The sequence below is a fragment of the Pristiophorus japonicus genome, chromosome 16 (assembly GCF_044704955.1).
Source record: "Pristiophorus japonicus isolate sPriJap1 chromosome 16, sPriJap1.hap1, whole genome shotgun sequence".
In the NCBI taxonomy this organism is placed as follows: Eukaryota; Metazoa; Chordata; class Chondrichthyes; family Pristiophoridae; genus Pristiophorus; species Pristiophorus japonicus.
This window is the reverse complement of record NC_091992.1, coordinates 4,071,292-4,092,338: the sequence shown is the minus strand read 5'-3', so window position 1 is coordinate 4,092,338 and position 21,047 is coordinate 4,071,292. Positions and strand designations below refer to the sequence as shown.

At 52.2% G+C, this 21,047-nt stretch overlaps 1 protein-coding gene across 2 annotated transcripts in view; it reads left to right on the top strand.

Moving 5' to 3' along the window:
* The window catches only part of pitpnaa (phosphatidylinositol transfer protein, alpha a), a 67,666-nt gene extending 48,433 nt beyond the window's left edge, over nt 1-19,233 (top strand). Inside the window, exons 5-12 of one of the 2 annotated variants that reach the window (XM_070856904.1) lie at nt 1,814-1,821; nt 2,699-2,773; nt 3,626-3,709; nt 5,218-5,295; nt 7,676-7,786; nt 9,089-9,211; nt 10,693-10,761; nt 18,152-19,233. In XM_070856904.1, the coding sequence (XP_070713005.1) occupies nt 1,814-1,821; nt 2,699-2,773; nt 3,626-3,709; nt 5,218-5,295; nt 7,676-7,786; nt 9,089-9,211; nt 10,693-10,740 (527 nt within the window). In that variant the 3' untranslated portion in view covers nt 10,741-10,761; nt 18,152-19,233. Of the gene's footprint in view, nt 1-807; nt 1,822-2,698; nt 2,774-3,625; nt 3,710-5,217; nt 5,296-7,675; nt 7,787-9,088; nt 9,212-10,692; nt 10,762-18,151 lie in introns of those variants that run through there. The other variant, XM_070856903.1, reaches the window with a different exon arrangement.
* The last annotated feature ends 1,814 nt before the right edge of the window (nt 19,234-21,047 follow it).

The following is a 21,047-nucleotide window of genomic DNA, read 5'->3' as shown; positions in this document are numbered from 1 at the left end:
AGACTGCACTGGCATGGCGGCCAAGATTCTGAGTGCGTGTGCCCGTAACGAGACCCGAGGTGCAGTGAGAACTGGTACTGTGTCCCTGCCTAATGATGGCACATAACACTGTAGCGGCATCAGGCGATGGGGTGTGGATTTGGCCCCCTGTCCCCCAACCTCACTGCCCCATCCCAATCTCCGAGAGACACAAATATTCTCGGAGACATTCGACTCTCTCCGGGTGCGTCAGCTCAATTTACAGGATGGGTTTGTTATGTTTTTAACCCTTTGTAACCCGCATGACACCTGACCACCAGAGGGCCCACCTGTCGGAGATTCCAGCATCCCTTGGGAGCACAGTATATAAGCCGGCTACCCACGGGGTACCTGCACTCTGGAAACTTCATAAAGGAGCTAAGGTCACACTTGCCCATTACACACGGTATTCAGTCTCACCGCTTATTATGAGCATAACAGGGTTCAGGTGAGGAATATCCTCACACAACAACATTGTGCATTTCTAAAGTATCTTTAACATAGTGAAACCTCCCATGGTGCTTCACAGGAGTGTTACCACTTGTGCCCGCTAAGGAGGTATTGGGACACAGGACCAAAAGCTGGGTCAAAGGGTAGGTTTTAAGGAGCATCTTAAAGGAGGAGAGCAAGAAGAGAGAGGTTTAGGGAGGTATTTCCAGAGCTTGGGGCCCAGGCAGCTGAAGGCACGGCCATCGATGGAGCGATTAAATTGGGTTGCTCGAGGCCAGAATTGGAGGAGCGGCGAGTTCTCGGGGGGGTTGTAGGGCTGGAGGAGGTTGGAGATGGGAAGGGGCCTGGCCATGTAGTGAGAATTTTTAAATCGAGGCGCTGCTTAACCAGGAGGCGGAATAGCAGCCTTAACGCACTCCAATTACAGCCTCCTGCTGTTGCTCAAGAGTCTCGCAACCTGGTCACCACCGCTCCACACCCCCAGCCAACCCCTTCCAGCTGCTCATCGCCCTGTGTGTATCGGGGAGGGGGGGGGGTTGTCTTTGCAGGGAAGGGAACCTGCCACCCCAACATGTGACTCCGGCCCTGCACCGCATCTCTTCCCCCCCCCCCACCCGGCAGCCCCGTGCGCCCCTCCCCCGGCGGCCCCGTGCACCCCCGTGGCATGGGCAGTGAATGCCGGGATTGCCCATATCCTGAGTATAAATCTTATAAGAATATATAGCAAAGGAAATATTAGTTCCGATTGTAGGTGTCTAGTAGCGATGCGGTCTTGGGTAGCTGGACGTTGTGCTGACCGTGTGAAGTAACTGCCGATCTTGCCGTTGGTGAATGGGTCGGGCAGCCTGCCTGGGTCAAGAGCCAGCCTCTGGTGCGCGGTGTTGGCGCGGTCCGGTGTTGGTGTGGCGTGGCGTGGCGCGGTCCGGTGTTGTCGTGGTGCGGTCCGGCGCGGTGTTGTCGTGGTGCGGTCCGGCGCGGTGTTGTCGTGGCGCGGTCCGGTGTTGGCGCGGCGCGGTCCGGCACGGTGCTGGCGTGGTGCGGTCCGGTGTTGTCGTGGTGCGGTCCGGCGCGGTGTTGTCGTGGTGCGGTCCGGCGCGGTGTTGTCGTGGCGCGGTCCGGTGTTGGCGCGGCGCGGTCCGGCACGGTGCTGGCGTGGTGCGGTCCGGTGTTGTCGTGGCGCGGTGCGGTCCGGCGTGGCGCGGTGTTGACGTGGTGCGGTGCGGTGTTGGCATGGTGCAGTCCGGCGCGGTGTTGGTGTGGTGCGGTCCGGCGTGGTGTGGTGTTGCCATGTCCTCACTCCTCTCTCTCTTTTCTCTCCCATGCTGCTGTGTGCTGCTGACTTCAGTCATCACGGTGAGTGTTATCGAACAATCCGCGCATGTCAGGAACTAGACCCACAAACTCGGGAGGGGGGGTGGGGGGAACAGACTTTGTTTTATTGGTGGGACCCCGTGCCCTCAGAGCACCATTTCATCAAGTAGTGATGGTGTTTCTGGGAGTGGGGTGGCGGGATCGGATGGGGAAGAGAAGCCGATTACAGAGGGACATAGGGAGTGGATAGGCCTGCGTACATCCCTCTCCCGACACAAGCTGCTCGTTCTGGTTAATGCGCAGGAACTGGATCAGTCTCTGTCGAGAGGGGATTGGGCGTTGGAAATACGGACATGGGTATTTGACTCGAGGGGAGCTGGGAAGCCAGGCCAGAGACCTTGGGTGTGGGGAGCTGGAGGGCTGGGAAAGGAGTGAACTTGATGGACTGAATGACATTCTCTTCTTCTGATCTCAACTCCTCATCACCCTGCATCAGACAAGTGAATTGTGCTGGGTTCCTAGGTTCCACGCCCAGTCTGTGTGAAGATAGCTGATCCCAGAACCCCCCCCCCACCTCCTGCGGGCCAGGGTAAGGAGGGCATTGGGCCCCAGCTGTGGCGCACCCTCCTACAGTTGAATAGCCCAATGCCATTCGCTGCCGAGTCTCGCACAAAAATGGCCACTTGGGTGAGATCCCAGTGGGTTATTAGTGACTCTGGCACTGTACCCGGGGGAGGGGGAATTAAGGGGGTGATACTGTACACCAGGGAGGGGGAGGGGCGAGGTTGCAGGTTCACGCTGGCTCCAGCATTATTCTTCCAATATTCAGAAAAGCATTTATTTTGTGTGGTAAAAGGCCTTTAATTGTAATTTAGTGACATTATTCCGAACCTAAACCTTTTAACTCCTTGTGTTCCAGAACGAATACATGAAGGATGATTTCCTGATCAAAATCGAGACCTGGCACAAGCCGGACATGGGCACCGTAGAGAATGTGAGTGACAGACCTGTACCCACCAGTACTGTACCCCAGTGTTATACAGTGACAGACCTGTACCCACCAGTACTGTACCCCAGTGTTATACAGTGACAGACCTGTACCCACCAGTACTGTACCCCAGTGTTATACAGTGACAGACCTGTACCCACCAGTACTGTACCCATGTTATACAGTGACAGACCTGTACCCACCAGTACTGTACCCATGTTATACAGTGACAGACCTGTACCCACCAGTGCTGTACCCCAGTGTTACACAGTGACAGACCTGTACCCACCAGTACTGTACCCATGTTATACAGTGACAGACCTGTACCCACCAGTACTGTACCCATGTTATACAGTGACAGACCTGCACCCACCAGTACTGTACCCCAGTTATACAGTGACAGACCTGTACCCCCCCAGTACTGTACCCCAGTGTTATACAATGACAGACCTGTACCCACCAGTACTGTACCCCAGTGTCATACAGTGACAGACCTGTACCCACCAGTGCTGTACCCCAGTGTTATACAGTGACAGACCTGTACCCACCAGTACTGTACCCCGGTTATACAGTGACAGACCTGTACCCACCAGTACTGTACCCCAGTGTTATGCAGTAATGACCTGTACCCGTGTGTCCTGTACCCCAGTGACTGGAGAAGGACTCCAGGTGTGGGGGGTACAATCTGACAATACCTGTAGCACCCACACACTTGCCCGCCCCAGGGGCAGCTTTGAGGAAAGCCCTGTTGAAGTGTCGGCCTGTGTCTGTATGGACCCTACAGCACTGAGTGAGGAGTGTCTGAGGGTCAGGATTGACTTCACCGATTGACCTCTGTCTGCCCTCTGACCCCTGAAGGTACACAACCTGGATCCCAACACGTGGAAGAATGTGGAAATAGTTCACATAGACATTGCAGACCGGAGCCAGATCCACTCTCGGGTGAGTTGTTTGCGACTGCAGCATGGAGCACGATTCCCAGCGTACGGAGCCAGGGAACGGTGGGAATCACTCGATTCAGATCAGTGATCTCCCCACAGTAATGAAGCAAACTCCTCATTGGCTAAAATAATTGTAGTTTATTCATTTAAGATGGACTCTCAACTGAAACTGAAGTTACTTCTTGGATTAGACCAATTCAGATAAATAGTGTTGTGTTTACAAATATGTGGGAACTTGCAGGCCTGTCAATGACCCCGCGACCCTGGTCCTGAGGTTCAAATCCTGCCCGGGTGGAGTAGGGCTGAAGATGGTGGCAAACTGATCCCAAGGGAGAACTGCTTTGCTTCGAATAGTAGCAGTGGGATCTTTTATGTTCACCTGAGAACAGACGGGGCCTCGGTCTAACATCTCATCCAAAAGACAACCCCTCCGACAGTGCGGCGCTCCCTCAGTACCGCCCCTCCGACAGTGCGGCGCTCCCTCAGTACCGCCCCTCCGACAGTGCGGCGCTCCCTCAGTACCGCCCCTCCGACAGTGCGGCGCTCCCTCAGTACCGCCCCTCCGACAGTGCGGCCCTCCCTCAGTACCGCCCCTCCGACAGTGCGGCGCTCCCTCAGTACCGCCCCTCCGACAGTGCGGCGCTCCCTCAGTACTGCACTGGAGTGTTGGCCTGAAATATGGTCTCAAGTCTCTGGAGTGGGGCTTGAGGCAAGAGTTCTACCCACTGAGCCACAGCTGGCTCTGTGAAGGGAGTGATTTCTCGTGGGAGGAGATGGATTTACTATGTATGTTGTGAAGTAATTTTGACAGTGAGCAGCAAGGCCTGATGACAAGTGGCTCATGGTGCACTGCTGCTCTCTGTTGGTAGGGGTGTGATATTGCACAAATAAAGCTTTGTTGGGACTTGGTGTGCTCGAGTGCCCAGAACTGGTTAGACTGGAGTCTGAACAGAACTGTGGTGTGCTGCAGTGACACCCATCAGCCTGTGCAATATAGGAAAGTCGCCTCGAGGGATTACGATGGCGATAGAGTGAGACTGTCGTGACCCTCGCAGTCCACACACTGACAGCGGGTCAAGGGAGAACAGTCGGGAGCCGGGCTCTGCATCCTTGCCCAGCTCAGTCACTGTGGCTTCCAGGCTCCGAACACATTCATGGCAGCAATCATAAGGCACAGAAGTAGGCCACTCACCCAGCGTGCCTGTGCCTGTGCTGGCCGGCTCTTTGAAGGAGCGATCCAGAGACGACATGAGGGGAAAAAGAAACATTTACGCAGCGAGTTGTGATCTGGGAAGCGCTGCCTGAAAGGGCGGTGGGAGCAGAGGGGGTAAATTTTCAGGGCTGTGGGGAAAGAACGGGGGAGTGGGACTAATTGGATCGCTCATTCACAAAGCTGGCACAATCACGATGGGCCGAAAGGCCTCCTGTGCTGTGTGATTCTATCATTCTAATTCTGGTGGTCTCTGCACGGCCAGGTTCAGCCTAACCATCTCCATTTCACCACTCCAGGATTACAAAGCAGAAGAGGATCCCGCAATATTCAAATCCACCAAGACGGGTCGTGGGCAGCTGGGCCCTAATTGGAAGGTATGGTTTGATCATGTGATTGTTTGGACCAGTTACAGAGTAAAGCTCCCTCTACACTGTCCCATCAAACACTCCCAGGGCAGGTACAGGGGTTTAGATACAGAGTAAAGCTCCCTCTACACTGTCCCATCAAACACTCCCAGGGCAGGTACAGCATGGGGTTAGATACAGAGTAAAGCTCCCTCGATACTGTCCCATCAAACACTCCCAGGGCAGGTACAGCACGGGTTAGATACAGAGTAAAGCTCCCTCTACACTGTCCCATCAAACACTCCCAGGGCAGGTACAGCACAGGGTTAGATACAGAGTAAAGTTCCCTCTACACTGTCCCATCAAACACTCCCAGGGCAGGTACAGCATGGGGTTAGATACAGAGTAAAGCTCCCTCTACACTGTCCCATCAAACACTCCCAGGGCAGGTACAGGGGGTTAGATACAGAGTAAAGCTCCCTCTACACTGTCCCATCAAACACTCCCAGGGCAGGTACAGGGGGTTAGATACAGAGTAAAGCTCCCTCTACACTGTCCCATCAAACACTCCCAGGGCAGGTACAGCACAGGGTTAGATACAGAGTAAAGTTCCCTCTACACTGTCCCATCAAACACTCCCAGGGCAGGTACAGCATGGGGTTAGATACAGAGTAAAGCTCCCTCTACACTGTCCCATCAAACACTCCCAGGGCAGGTACAGGGGTTTAGATACAGAGTAAAGCTCCCTCTACACTGTCCCATCAAACACTCCCAGGGCAGGTACAGCATGGGGTTAGATACAGAGTAAAGCTCCCTCGATACTGTCCCATCAAACACTCCCAGGGCAGGTACAGCACGGGTTAGATACAGTGTAAAGCTCCCTCTACACTGTCCCATCAAACACTCCCAGGGCAGGTACAGCACAGGGTTAGATACAGAGTAAAGTTCCCTCTACACTGTCCCATCAAACACTCCCAGGGCAGGTACAGCATGGGGTTAGATACAGAGTAAAGCTCCCTCTACACTGTCCCATCAAACACTCCCAGGGCAGGTACAGGGGGTTAGATACAGAGTAAAGCTCCCTCTACACTGTCCCATCAAACACTCCCAGGGCAGGTACAGCACAGGGTTAGATACAGAGTAAAGCTCCCTCTACACTGTCCCATTAAACACTCCCAGGGCAGGTACAGCATGGGGTTAGATACAGAGTAAAGCTCCCTCGATACTGTCCCATCAAACACTCCCAGGGCAGGTACAGCACGGGGTTAGATACAGAGTAAAGCTCCCTCTACACTGTCCCATCAAACACTCCCAGGGCGGGTACAGGGGGTTAGATAGAGAGTAAAGCTCCCTCTACACTGTCCCATCAAACACTCCCAGGGCAGGTACAGCACGGGGTTAGATACAGAGTAAAGCTCCCTCTACACTGTCCCATCAAACACTCCCAGGGCAGGTACAGCACGGGGTTAGATACAGAGTAAAGCTCCCTCTACACTGTCCCATCAAACACTCCCAGGGCAGGTACAGGGGGTTAGATACAGAGTAAAGCTCCCCCTACACTGTCCCATCAAACAGTCCCAGGGCAGGTACAGCACGGGGTTAGATACAGAGTAAAGCTCCCTCTACACTGTCCCATCAAACACTCCCAGGGCAGGTACAGGGGGTTAGATAGAGAGTAAAGCTCCCTCTACACTGTCCCATCAAAAACTCCCAGGGCGGGTACAGGGGGTTAGATACAGAGTAAAGCTCCCTCTACACTGTCCCATCAAACACTCCCAGGGCAGGTACAGGGGGTTAGATACAGAGTAAAGCTCCCTCTACACTGTTCCATCAAACACTCCCAGGGCAGGTACAGCACGGGGTTAGATACAGAGTAAAGCTCCCTCTACACTGTCCCATCAAACACTCCCAGGGCGGGTACAGCACGGGGTTAGATAGAGAGTAAAGCTCCCTCTACACTGTCCCATCAAACACTCCCAGGGCAGGTACAGCACGGGGTTAGATACAGAGTAAAGCTCCCTCTACACTGTCCCATCAAACACTCCCAGGGCAGGTACAGCACGGGGTTAGATACAGAGTAAAGCTCCCTCTACACTGTCCCATCAAACACTCCCAGGGCAGGTACAGCACGGGGTTAGATACAGAGTAAAGCTCCCTCTACACTGTCCTATCAAACACTCCCAGGGCAGGTACAGGGGGTTAGATACAGAGTAAAGCTCCCTCTATCTACACTTACCCCAAGAAGCCATTCAGTGTATCAAAGCCCCTACCCACCACCTTGAGGGCAACTGGGGATGGGCAATAAGTGCCGGCCTTGCCAGTGCCGCCCACATCCGAAGCATGAATAGTTTGAAAGCCCCGGTGTGGCGTGTCACCGGCAGCTCATCCATCGCTCTGCGTTGTGTTGCAGAAAGAACTGGTGAAGAAACGAGATTGGCCGCACATGTGTGCTTACAAACTGGTGACCGTGAAATTCAAGTGGTGGGGCCTTCAGACTAAAGTGGAGAGCTTCATCCAGAAGGTGAGCGAGCGAGCCTGGGCTTGCGGGGAGCGCGCAGACACTCGCGCTGGGCCGAGAACACATGGGGAGGTGGGGGCAGGGGTTGAATGACTGGGGGGAGATGAATGATGTACAGTCACACAGCATCCCGTGGGCATCGCTCGTGTTTCATGTGATGAATGAATTGGGGCTGCAGTAATTTATATCGGGGAGGGCGGGGGGAGAACCCAGCAGGAATCTTGTGATCAGCAATCAGGTGTTGGTTCATAGAATCTCTCAGCACAGGAGGAGGCCGTTGAGCCCATCGAGCCTGTGCCGGCTCTGTGACAGAGCGATCCAATCAGTCCCACCTCCCCCCGCTCTTTCCCCACAGCCCGGTGAATTTTACCCATTCGCGTATTGATCCAATTCCCGGTTTGAAAGTTACCATTGAATCTGCTCCCACCGCCCTTTCAGGCAGCGTGTTCCCGATCCCAACAACTCGCTGCTTGAAAAACATTCTCCCCATCTCCCCTCTGGTTCTTTTGCCAATCACCTTAACTCTGTGTCCCTCTGGTTACCGACCCTCCTGCCCCGGGGAACAGTTTCTCCCTTATTTACTCAATCAAAACCCCTCATCATTTTGAACGCCTCGATCAAATCTTCCCTTAACCTTCTCTGCTCCTTGGAAAACAATACAGCTTCTCCAATTGAGGGAGCAATGTTGGCCAGGACACTGCAAGAACGTGGTACTCCGCCCCTCCGACAGTGCGGCGCTCCCTCGGTACCGCCCCTCCGACAGTGCGGCGCTCCCTTCCTGTGTAGCGGGGGCTGTATCAGCAATCTTCCGAGTTCGAGGGTGACCATCTGAGCTGGGATGTGAGGGGTGGGGGGGCAGGGGGGTGGGGGAAAGCCAGAATGGCAGTGACCCGCTCCCCAGCTAGAGGACCGGTGTCAGGTTTCACATGGTTACTGAAATAGAGCTGGTATCATTTTATCAGGGTTCAGTATGCCGATGATTGTATAGCGGGGGGGAGTGGTCCTAATTGGAGACCCGATGGACGAATGGCCACACTCTGTGCTGTGATTCCATGGGTAGGATGCCGTTGGCTACCGGTCTTGCCGGTTGAAAGAAGGCACAAATGGGAATAAACATCGACAGGTTTCCCCTCTGGCCCGGTGGATCAGTGCGAGTGCCGGGACTGGGGAATTGTTGGTCCCTGTAACGTGCGGACTGAGCTCTGTAATTCCCGTGTGCCTTTACTGGGGTCAGTGTCTGACCCTGAGCTTGGCACACCCACATCAGACAGGAGTTTGATTTTGCGTTTCTCTCTCTGACTGCAGCAAGAGAGGCGTTTATTCACAGTCTTCCACCGGCAGTTGTTCTGTTGGATGGACAGATGGATCTCGCTCACCATGGATGACATTCGGCGCATGGAGGAGGACACCAAGAAGGAGCTGGATGAGGTACGCTGAACCTGAGCTTAGATACATGGTGGATCCCTGGACACACTGCTCCCACTGGCTCTGCCCATCGAGGCTGGGAGCGCCCACCCCCCAGGAAACCTCCCTCCCCCCCCCCCCCAGAGCCTGCCGATTGGTGGCACCCCGAGCCTGCCGGAGCCTGCCAATTGGTGCACCCCCTCCCCCAAGCCTGCCAATTGGTGGCCCCTTGGAGTCTGCTGATTGGCCTCCCACCGCCCCCCCCCGGAGCTTGCTGATTGGTGGCCCCCCCCCCCAAAGAGCCTGCTGATTGGTGGTACCCTGAGCCTGCCAATTGGTGGCCTGCCGATTGTGGGGCCAAGCTCCGGCGAGTCGCTCCTCTTTGACGTTTCTGGGCCTGGCAGGTTGGGAAGGGCTGCTCTTGGTGCTGTTGCCTCCAAAATCCTTAATCGGAACACCAGGATCTGTTGGTCTCGACAACCTGGGAATGAAAGGGAAGAGGGATTGAACGCTCGGGGCCGCCTGCCCTGTTCTGTACAGCCCCACACCTCCCACCCGCAGGGAGGGGTCTCAGAGACCCATCCCTAAGCTCCCACTTGCACTTCTCGCCTTGGCCTCCTCAATCTGTGTGCAGTCCAGGAAACTCCCGATAGAGGGCCTATTCTTCCCAGCACAATGGACGAATGGCCTCCTGATTATTCTACAATAATCACTGTTGCTGCACTTTTTAAAAACGTGTGTGTGTGTGTATCATGCGGCGGGCCTTTGGGTATATGGGGCGGTGCAAGAATGCAGCTCACTGGCAGGGGCCACAGAAGGGCAGGAGGGGTAAATAACACAATCGAACACTGTGTCCGGAATAAAGTCATTGAGAACAACAGAGACCTTGGCCCTGATGCTCTGGTCACTGGGAATATGTTTACCAGAGTTCCCAGTTTGAAGACTCGCGATTGAATGTTGCTTCTGGAACATTCCACGCTGCCGTGCGTGTCTGCACGATGAGCAGAGAGGGAGGCGTTTTGATAAGGGGATAAGGGGTTATGTGGAGCGGGCGAGGAAGTGGAGCTGAGTCCATGATCAGATCAGCCATGATCTTATCGCAGGCTCGAGGGGCCGAATGGCCGACTCCTGCTCCTATTTCTTATGTGAGTTGGGATATTTTCCCACCTATTTTTGAAGTTCAGCCAATTTATTTTGAAGTCGGACGAACAAAATGTAGAATCCTGGTACCTCGGGCTGCCGGATATCGCCGCCGGTGATCAGGACACGGTGCAGTCGTGTCGCTTTAATCGCACTGCCCCCCCCCCTTCCCCATCGAGGCTGATCCGTTACCCGCTTTCCTCAGGCTTCCGTTCATTATGTGCTTGGCAAAGGCAAACCCTGGCCGAGAATTCACCGGCTGCGGTGTGTCGGGAGACTGTTGATATGCCGGGTTTGGGGAATGTGGGTGAGTGCTGGGGTTCGCAGTGAGGTGCACACTGACTTTATTCTTCCTTCCCCCTCAGATGATACTGAATGGTCCAGTGAGGGGACTGACCGCCACTGACGACTAGCACCAAGTTTCCGTTTATGCTGTAAGTACAGTACGGCCTGCTAACCTGCGGCCTGCCTTGGGTCAACAACACCTTGCATTGATATAGCGTCTTCAGCGCAGTAAAACGTCTCTGGACGCTTCACAGGGCGTAAATCAGACAGCATTTTACACCGAGTCACAAGGAGATATTGGGTCAGGTGACCAAAGGTCGGTTTTAAGAAACGTCTTAAAGGAGCGGAGAGGGGCGGAGAGGTTTAGGGAGGGAATACCAGAGCTCGGGGCCCAGGCAGCTGAAGGCACGGCCACCAATGGTGGAGCGATGGAAATCGGGGAGGCGCAAGAGGCCAGAGTTGGAGGAGCGCAGAGATCTCGGGCTGGAGGAGGTTACAGATAGAGGGAGGGGCGAGACCATGGAGGGATTTGAACACGAGGATGAGAATTTTAAGATTGAGAAGTTGCCGGACCGGGAGCCAATGTAGGTCAGTGAGCACAGGGGGTGATGGGTGAGTGGGACTCGGTGCAAGTTAGGACACGGGGCACAGGGGGTGATGGGTGAGTGGGACTCGGTGCGAGTTAGGACACGGGGCAGTGAGCACAGGGGGTGATGGGTGAGTGGGACTCGGTGCGAGTTAGGACACGGGGCACAGGGGGTGATGGGTGAGTGGGACTCGGTGCGAGTTAGGACACGGGGCAGTGAGCACAGGGGGTGATGGGTGAGCGGGACTCGGTGCGAGTTAGGACACAGGGCAGTGAGCACAGGGGGTGATGGGTGAGCAGGACTCTGTGCGAGTTAGGACACGGGGCAGTGAGCACAGGGGGTGATGGATGAGTGGGACTTGGTGTGAGTTAGGACACGGGGCAGTGAGCACAGGGGGTGATGGGTGAGCGGGACTTGGTGCGAGTTAGGACACGGGGCAGTGAGCACAGGGGGTGATGGGTGAGCGGGACTCGGTGCGAGTTAGGACACGGGGCAGTGAGCACGGGGGGTGATGGGTGAGCGGGACTCGGTGCGAGTTAGGACACGGGGCAGTGAGCACAGGGGGTGATGGGTGAGTGGGACTCGGTGCAAGTTAGCACACAGGGCACAGGGGGTGATGGGTGAGCGGGACTCGGTGCGAGTTAGGACACGGGGCAGTGAGCACAGGGGGTGATGGGTGAGCGGGACTCGGTGCGAGTTAGGACACGGGACAGTGAGCACAGGGGGTGATGGGTGAACGGGACTCGGTGCGAGTTAGGACACGGGGCAGTGAGCACAGGGGGTGATGGGTGAGCGGGACTCGGTGCGAGTTAGGACACGGGACAGTGAGCACAGGGGGTGGTGGGTGAGCGGGACTCGGTGCGAGTTAGGACACGGGACAGCCGAGTTTGACGCAGCACATTCACCCACTGCCGCCGCCATTTTGCTGCTTTTCCGCCTGGCCAATGATGACGTGTCCATCTCTGTCATCATCATCATAGGCAGTCCCTCGGAATCCAGGAAGACTTGCTTCCACTCCTGAAATGAGTTCTCTGGTGGCTGAACAGTCCGATACAAGAGCCACAGACTCTGTCACAGGTGGGACAGATATTCGTCGGGGGAAGAGGTGGGTGGGACAGGTTTGCCGCATGCTCCTTCTGCTGCCTGCGCCTGACCTCTTCATGCTCGCAGCGTTGAGACTCGAAGAGCTCAACACCCTCCCGGATGGACTTTCTCCACCTCGGGCGATCTTTGGCCAGGGTCTCCCAGGTGTCAGTGGTGATGTCACACTTCACCAGGGCGGCTTTGAGGGTGTCCTTGTAACATTTCCGCTGCCCACCTTTGGCTCGTTAGCCGTGAAGGAGTTTCAAATAGAGCATTTACTTAGGGAGTCTCGTGTCTGGCATGCGAACTATGTGGCCTGTCCAGCGAAGCTGATCGAGTAAAATGTGATGTCTTCAGAGAACACACATCACACAGCCTGTAAGATGGCTGCAGGTTCTGGAGACTTCCCCTGCTGGTCAAGTGACCTGCTCTTTGTTACACAGCACTAGCTGCAGTAACACAGGGGTCCAGTGTGGAGCTACAGACACTACACTTCTCCCTCCTTAATGAAAAGTTATTATAACAAACATCATCATACATAACTTGCATGTTTATACATAACAAAGGATATGGACTTATTTTGCCATATTTACAAATCGAGCATAACTACTTGTTTTCTGTTTCGAAGGGGATACCTTCGCTCTCGAACAGAACCTTCCAAACATGGTGTCGAATTTAAACTCATTCGAGGCTGATCCTGAGGAAAGTTTTCCTCCAAGGGATGCCCTTGATTTTCATTTCAACTCTCTCTAACTTCAGACTGTTTATTTTCCTGACTCGGACTCAGACTTAAATTCTGATTTTTCTCTTGGATTTGTTTCCAGTACATTGGATGTCGGATTTGCTACTGGTGTATCAAAACTATCTAATGAGTCAGAAATAATTGAATCATTCCCACCTTCAACTCCTCCCATGTCTGTCGGTAAAATATGATCAATGTGAACAAACCTAACCTGTCCATGATCAAACATCTTGACTAAATATGTGCGAGGACCACATATCTTCACCACTCTTCCTGGTAACCACTTTAACCATTTATGGTGATGGTTCTTCACTCTCACCTTCTGGTTTAATTTCACACTTCTCTCTTTTACTCTACCTCTATCATGATTCTCTTTCTGTCTTAATTGTGTCTCTTCTACGGACTGTGCCAAATTTGGTTTTAACAACGAGAATCTGGTTCGTGGCTGTTGTTTGAGAAACAGCTCTGCTGGTGTTCCAACAGTAGTTGTGTGAGGAGTATTACGATACATTATTAGAAAATTAGCCAATTTGTGGTCCAATAACAACTGTCGTTTCCTTGGATTTGGATCTAACATTTGTTTGATGAGGGCATGTTTGAGAATTTGTACAGTGCGCTCTGCTGCACCATTCGAAGCAGGGTGGTACAGTGGAACCTTGGTATGTTTCACACCATTTTTGCTCGTGAACTGTGCAAATTCTTCTGACCGAAATTGTGGTCTATTATCCGAAACAATTTCTTCTGGGAGGCCAAATGAAGAAAATAATCTTCGCAAAATGTCTAATGTTTTACTTGTTTCCCATATTACAAACACCTCGACCCACTTCGAATGGCTATCAATCACAATGAACAATTGTTATCCTTCTAGCTCAGCAAAATCCATATGTAGCCTTTGCCACACCCTGGGAGGCCATTTCCGTTTGCAATATAATCATACACCTTTGACATCACTGGGTCACGTATGGTTGCCCTCCTAATCTCTTCAGCTGTGACTGGCAGTTTGTCGATGTATGAAAAATAGAACGTCTCTTCCCTATCAGCTGTAACGTGATGGGGAAGGCAATCTAGACATGGCATCAGCATTAGTGTGATCAGGTGATCAGCTGATCGTCTGTATTCAATATCATATGTATATGCTGACAAAATCAAAGCCCATCTCTGCATTCGGGCTGCAGCTAATGTTGGAACTGGGGACTTTGGATGGAGGATTGCTGTCAGGGGCTTATGGTACGTAACGAGAGTAAACTTACGACTATACAAGTATTTGTGGAACTTCTTGACCCCAAGAACTAATGCCAAAGCTTCCCTTTCGATTTGCGCATAATTACGCTCACTGGCATTGAGAGTGCGTGAAGCAAAAGCAATTGGTGTCTCTTCCCCACTATGTAGTACATGAGAGATAGATCACTGCCCCAACTCCAGACTGAGAGGCATCACATACTAGCTTGATCTCCTGAGATACGTCATAATGAATTAACATGGTGCTCTCTAATAATTTGCTTTTACACTCCTTGAATGCTGTATCGCATTCTTTTGACCACTTCCAATGGACCTGTTTTTTCAATAGGTCACTCAGTGGATGTAATACTGTAGCCAAATTTGATAGGAACTTCCCATAGTAGTTCAAAAGACCCAAAAATGATCAAAGTTCAGTGATATTCTTGGGGTTGGGTGCATTTCTGATTGGATGTAAACCATCTTTGTCTAATCTGTACCCTAAGTACTCCACTGAGTTTTGAAATAACTCTCACTTACGAGCAGGCACTCGTACTCTGTGCTTCTCTAGCCGTTTGAGGACTTCATTCAATATGTTATGAATTTGCCTATTTGGTGCTGAAATTAGTATGTCATCTAAATAACATACTACACCTTCAATCAATACCTTGCAAAATCTGGTTCATTACCCCTTGGAAATATGGCAGGGGCGGAAGACACTCCAAATGGTAGCCTATTAAATTGATATAGGCCTAGATGAGTATTTATAGTCAAGCATGACTTGGACTCCTCATCTAGGCCAAGCTGTAAGTAGGCATTCGTAAGATCCAACTTTGAGAAAATCTGACCATCTGTCAGTGTTGTGAACAAATCTTCTATATTTGGCAACGTTTTGGGGACATTACCCTCTAGAACCTGGTTTACAGTTACTTTATAATCACCACACAATCTTACCTTGCCATCGGACTTGGGTACAACAACAATGGGTGTAGCCCAATTACATCGATCTATCTTACAAATAATGTTCTCAGTTTCTAGTCTTTTGAGTTCTTGCTCAACTTTCTCCTTGAGTGCATATGGTATGAACGTGGCTTGTAGTAAACCGGTCTAGCGTCCTTCTGTACCCTGACACTCGCCTTGAAGCCTTGGATCGGACTGCCCGTTTCACAGAACACCTTCGGATAATTCTTGACATCATCCTTTGACGCAAATCTCGTTTCAACATACAAAATCTCACTCCAATCCAGCTTCAGTGATCCCGACCAATTTCTTCCTAGCTTGTCTCCTGCCACTACTATTGGAGGCAAGCTCTGAACTTGATCCTTGTATTTCACTGGTACATTGATATGACCTACCACCGGAATATTCTCTCACGAGTAGCCTCGCAGCTCTATCTTGGCTTTCTCCAATGGAAAATCCCGCAATTTGTTGAGGTATAGTGACTCCAGTACTATGCTCACGGAGGCACCAGTGTCGATTTTCCTGGGTATCTTAAATCCTGCACCATCCATGTGGATTATGATACTTTTCGAGTCACAGTCCGTTAACCTCGTGCTCCTGATGACGTTTAACTCTTAACATCTCCTCATCCTGTTGTTGTTCCATGCTACGTAGTCTCTGGGGATTTCTACACAACTTTGAAAGCTGGTTTACCCTTCAGTCGGTATGCCTTTGCAAGATGCCCAGTTTTCCTGCAGATGAAACACTCTGCCTTCACATATGGACAACTTTGAGCAGTGTGTTGTCCCAGGCACCGATAGCAGGATGGCAATGCTCTGTTCCCATTTCCAGTTTCTGAGACTTTGGGGCCCCATCACCTTTTACTTTGAACCTGCAGACGATTCACCTCGGTTATCTGGTGACTGAAATTAGTATGAAATTCTTGGGACTATTGGTCGGCCATGCTCATCGACCTTGCTGTCTGACAAGCTAAATCAAAAGTCAAGTTAGGTATCGTCAATAACTTTCTTCTGACCGCATCATTTTTCATCCCACAAACAAAGCGGTCTCGCAATACTCGGTTCTGAAAGTCTCCAAAATTACAGTGAATAGATAGCTTTTTTAATGCTACAATGTACTCGCTGATATTTTCTTCGGCCTTCTGATTTCGTATTCTGAAACGATAACTTTCAGCAATTTCTAACGGAACGGGGCTGTAATGTTGTTCTAACTCGGTTAGAATCTGTTTCAGGGTTGTATTCTTTGGTTTGCCAGGCACAAGCAAATTTATCAGCGTTTCAGACAACTCGGGCCTGGCCTCAGTTAAGAATATAGCTCTTTTTCGTTCCAACATTGCCCTGTTATTGTCTTCATTACCGGGAATTTCAATTTTCATTTCCAGCCAATCCACATATGCTCTGAACCTTTCACGGTCGTGTTGAAATGCCCCCACATGCCCTATAACTCCCAGAGGGGCAGCCATTTTTACTCTGGCAGTTTAACCAAGTGTGCTCGTAATTCACCTCGGATTTGTAGCTGTTTCCAAAAACAGAGAAGCTCTCGAAGTCTCTGTCGGCTGGCTGAATCCTTCAACAAAAATTTCAGCTTTGTATTATCCGATTACATCCCATTCCTATCGCCAAATGTCATATCTTCAGAGAACACACATCTCTCAGCCTATAAGATGGCTGCAGGTTCCAGAAACTTCCCCTGCTGGTCAGGTGACCTCTATTACACAGCACTAGCTGCAGTAACGCCGGCGTCTACAGAGTGAAGCTACAGACATTACAGATGAGCAGAAGTTTACGTGGGGTAGAAGGTGGGAGGCCAGCCAGGAGTGTGTTGGAATAGTCGAGTCTGGAGGTAACAAAGGCACGGATGAGGGTTTGAGCAGCAGATGGGCTTGAGGCAGGGGCGCAGACGGGCGATGTTACGGAGGGGGAAATAGGAGGGCTTGGTGATGGAGAGGATATGGGGTCGGAAGGACAGCTCGGGGGGTAACAGGACAGTGATGATGCAGCAGTCTACGATGGGTGCAGTTCCACTCTGGCACAGGACGATGGCGACTGCGTGCTCTGACCACGGGCATCGCCATCTCGGGTCACAGACGGCTCCGTGTCGGAGCAGCTAATGTTCCGCCTCCCCCCCCCCCCCCCCCCCCCCTGTGTACGGAGGGGCACTGCACGGGTTGCCATAGGCCACTGGGTGTTTAAACTCCTGGTGAAGGGTCAAATCTCTCATTCCACGACATCACCGTGACTCAGAGAATAGGAGAGATGATGAGAATACAGACTGTGTCTGGTGAAGTCGAGCTTCAACCAGAAATAAAATACCGGGGTGAGAGCGATGATGGCCAAAAGCTCGTGTTGGATGTTTGCAACATGATTGTTCCCCCTGCCCCCCCACTCCCCCCCCCAGCTATGTTGGGGTGAGCTGTACCCCAGGGAGAGTCAGCACCTTCAGGAGCTATACCCCAGGGAGAGTCAGCACCTTCAGGGACTGTACCCCAGGGAGAGTCAGCACCTACAGGGACTGTACCCCGGGGAGAGTCAGCACCTACAGGGACTGTACCCCGGGGAGAGTCAGCACCTACAGGGACTGTACCCCGGGGAGAGTCAGCACCTTCAGGGACTGTACCCCAGGGAGAGTCAGCACCTTCAGGGACTGTACCCCAGGGAGAGTCAGCACCTTCAGGGACTGTACCTCAGGGAGAGTCAGCACCTTCAGGAACTGTACCCCAGGGAGAGTCAGCACCTACAGGGACTGTACCCCGGGGAGAGTCAGCACCTACAGGGACTGTACCCCGGGGAGAGTCAGCACCTACAGGGACTGTACCCCGGGGAGAGTCAGCACCTTCAGGGACTGTACCCCGGGGAGAGTCGGGGGCTGGCGGCAGGGAGCGATAACGTGGGGGATTGGCGGGTTTAAGCTGACTTTGACCTGAATGTCTTGTGTTTCTTTTGTTGGTAAAAGCTTCTTACAGAAGACTGCGTCCGAGGCTCCGAGCTGCCCGCCAGCCAGCGAGGGAAATTCTGCTCGCGAATAAACCACCCTCACCACTTCATTTACAGGATGAATTTTAACAGAAATCTTCAGATGTTTCTAGAAGAAATTGATTGTTGTGAGCAGACAGAGGAATATACACGCTAAATTTTCTCCCATGTGGAATATATTGAGTGTTAGGATTTGCTGTGTGCTGTACCTGTTACTGATATACTGTGTGTCTGGACCAAAACCTGCGGGGGTAATGGTGGTGACCAATCTGATCCGTTCCAGCGAGTGGCCATGATGTGCTGTTCTCACTTCTTTCCTCGTTTCCCATTCCTGCGACGGTAATCTATTAACCTTCTTAATTTATTAGTGAATCATTAATTTATTTGGTTCTCGTATGTGCAATAAAATGCTCCCGAGTTCCCCCTCCGGAGCGTACCTGCATTCCACATTTTCCAAGAACACAGGAATATCTGTAAGGAAAAATAAAATGGGGGGTGGGGGAGGTGTCGAGAGAGACTGCCACAAATCCTGTCTTCCCCCCCCCCCCCTCCCCCCCCCCCCCTCCCCCCGCGGCAAACAGAGGACAGAAGGGTTTTGGTGAGTGCGGGGGTGGGGGTCTAATGATGGGGGTGAGAAAGCTTATAAAGCGCTCCTGGGGCATCTGTCATTGTTACGGAAGCTTTGACCGTTCGACGACTGCTCCCGCTGAAACAGTGGGCAGGGGTGGCGCCGATGGCTATCTGGCTTTAATTGTGCTGCCAATGTCGCTGTGTGGGTGGGCTGATGTGTGAAGCCATTGCCCCAACCCCAGGGGCTTACCTCAGGGCTGAGATTCAGGAATGTCTCCCTCTCCTCCCTCGTCCCCCCCCCCCAACCCCCCCATTTCCCCAGTTTATTTCACCCGTGCTGAGTGTTTAATTCATGAGGTCTCTATCGCAATCGCCTGTGTCTCAATCAATACCTTCCTCTCTGACTGTAACCTGGTTTGTTCTGTTTTTTCATTTCTTGAAGAAAGCATCACTTATTTTTTTAATTGTTTCACTCATGCAATAATAAATAAAAAAAAAGTCTAATAGCATCCGAATTACTGGTTCTTCTGTGTGGGGGCGGGGGCACGCGCGTGTGTGGGGGCGGGGGCACGCGCGTGTGTGGGGGCGGGGGCACGCGCGTGTGTGGGGGCGGGGGCACGCGCGTGTGTGGGGGCGGGGGCACGCGTGCGTACTAGCGTGTGACGCACAATACCGCAATCCTGCGATAAGCAGCCACGTATCCTCCGCATTGGGACATGCAATGGCTTGAGACAGTCTGAGGAAGGGGTGGGTGGGATAAGCGTCGTAGAAAGACTCGGATTCCTTGCCTCGGACCTGTTCCACCATTCAGTGAGATCACGGCTGATCTGCACCACAATTCCATTTCCCTGCCGTTGCTCCGTATCCCTTATCAATAAAATCTATTTCTTTGTCTTGAAAGCTCCAATTGACTTCCAGCATCCACGGCCTTTTTTGGGGAGAGTTCCCGATTTTCCGGGGGGTGGAAGTGCTTCGAGATTTCACTTGTTCACGGCCAAGCTCCAACTTTAATATTGCCCCCTTGTTGTGGACTCTCCCACCAGAGGAAGTAGTGCTACCCTATCTACCCCTTTGAATCCTTTTAACATTTTACACCCCAAAATCCTCAGTACTGGCTATGCGAGCCGAGTCTCGCTGGGATGTGGGCGTCGCTGGCAAGGCCAACAGTTACTGCCCATCTGTAGCTGCCCTTGTAATTTAACCCTTTAAGGCCCGGTCTGGCAATGACCGATCATTAATCTCTGGTGTCGACATGAGTGTAGCGCACAATGGGCGGATGGGCCATCGAGCCAGCCTGCAATTTCCTGACGTGATTTTCCATTCCAATTTTGCATTTGCCCAAAGGCTTCAAGCTCGGGAGACATCGGTAGGTGGTGTTCAAATCTGCTCCCGCCTCATTCCTATTCCTGTAACTGCTCGGACCTTGTGTTTTAAAGAAAGAGTTATTAAGCACCTTTAACAACCTCAGGATGTCTCAACCAATGAAGCATTTTTTGAAGTGTAGTCACTGTTGTGGGAAAGGCAGCAGCCAATTTGCGCACAGCAAGCTCCCACACACAGCAATGTGATAACCAGTTAATTTTTTTTAATGAAGTTGGTTAAGGGATAAATATTGGGCAGGACCCCAAGGGAGAAGTCTTTTGCCTTTGAATCTTTTATATTCACCTGAGAAAACGGGGCCTCGGTTTAACGTCTCATCCGAAAGGTTGCCCCTCCGACAGTGCTGCCCCTCCGACAGTGCGACCCTCCCTCAGTGCTGCCCCTCCGACAGTGCGACCCTCCGACAGTGCTGCCCCTCCGACAGTGCTGCTTGTGGGGCTGGAGGAGATTAGAGATAGGGAGGGATTTGAAAAGTAGGATGAAAATTTTTAAATAGTGATGTTGCCGGACTGGGAGCCAATGTAAGTCAGTGAGCGCAGGGTGATGGGTGAGCGGGACTTGGTGTGAGTTAGGACACGGGCTGTTGAGTTTTGGATGAGCTCAAGTTTACGGAGAGTGGAAGATGGGAGGCCAACCAGGAGAGCGTTGGGATAGTCGAATCTGGAGGTAACAAAAGCATGGGTGAGGGTTTCAGCAGCAGATGAGCTGAGGCAGGGGAGATGGAAGTTGATGATGATGGTGATGGAGAGGATACGGGGGTCGGAGCCTCATCTACGACACCAAAGTTGCAGAGTGTCTGGTTCAGCCTCAGACCGTTTCCAGGGAGTGGGATGGGTTAGGGTTAGGGTGACGAGGGAACAGAGTTTGTGACAGGGACCGAAAACAATGGCTTTGGTATTTCTGCTCATTCAATACTGGATGGCAGA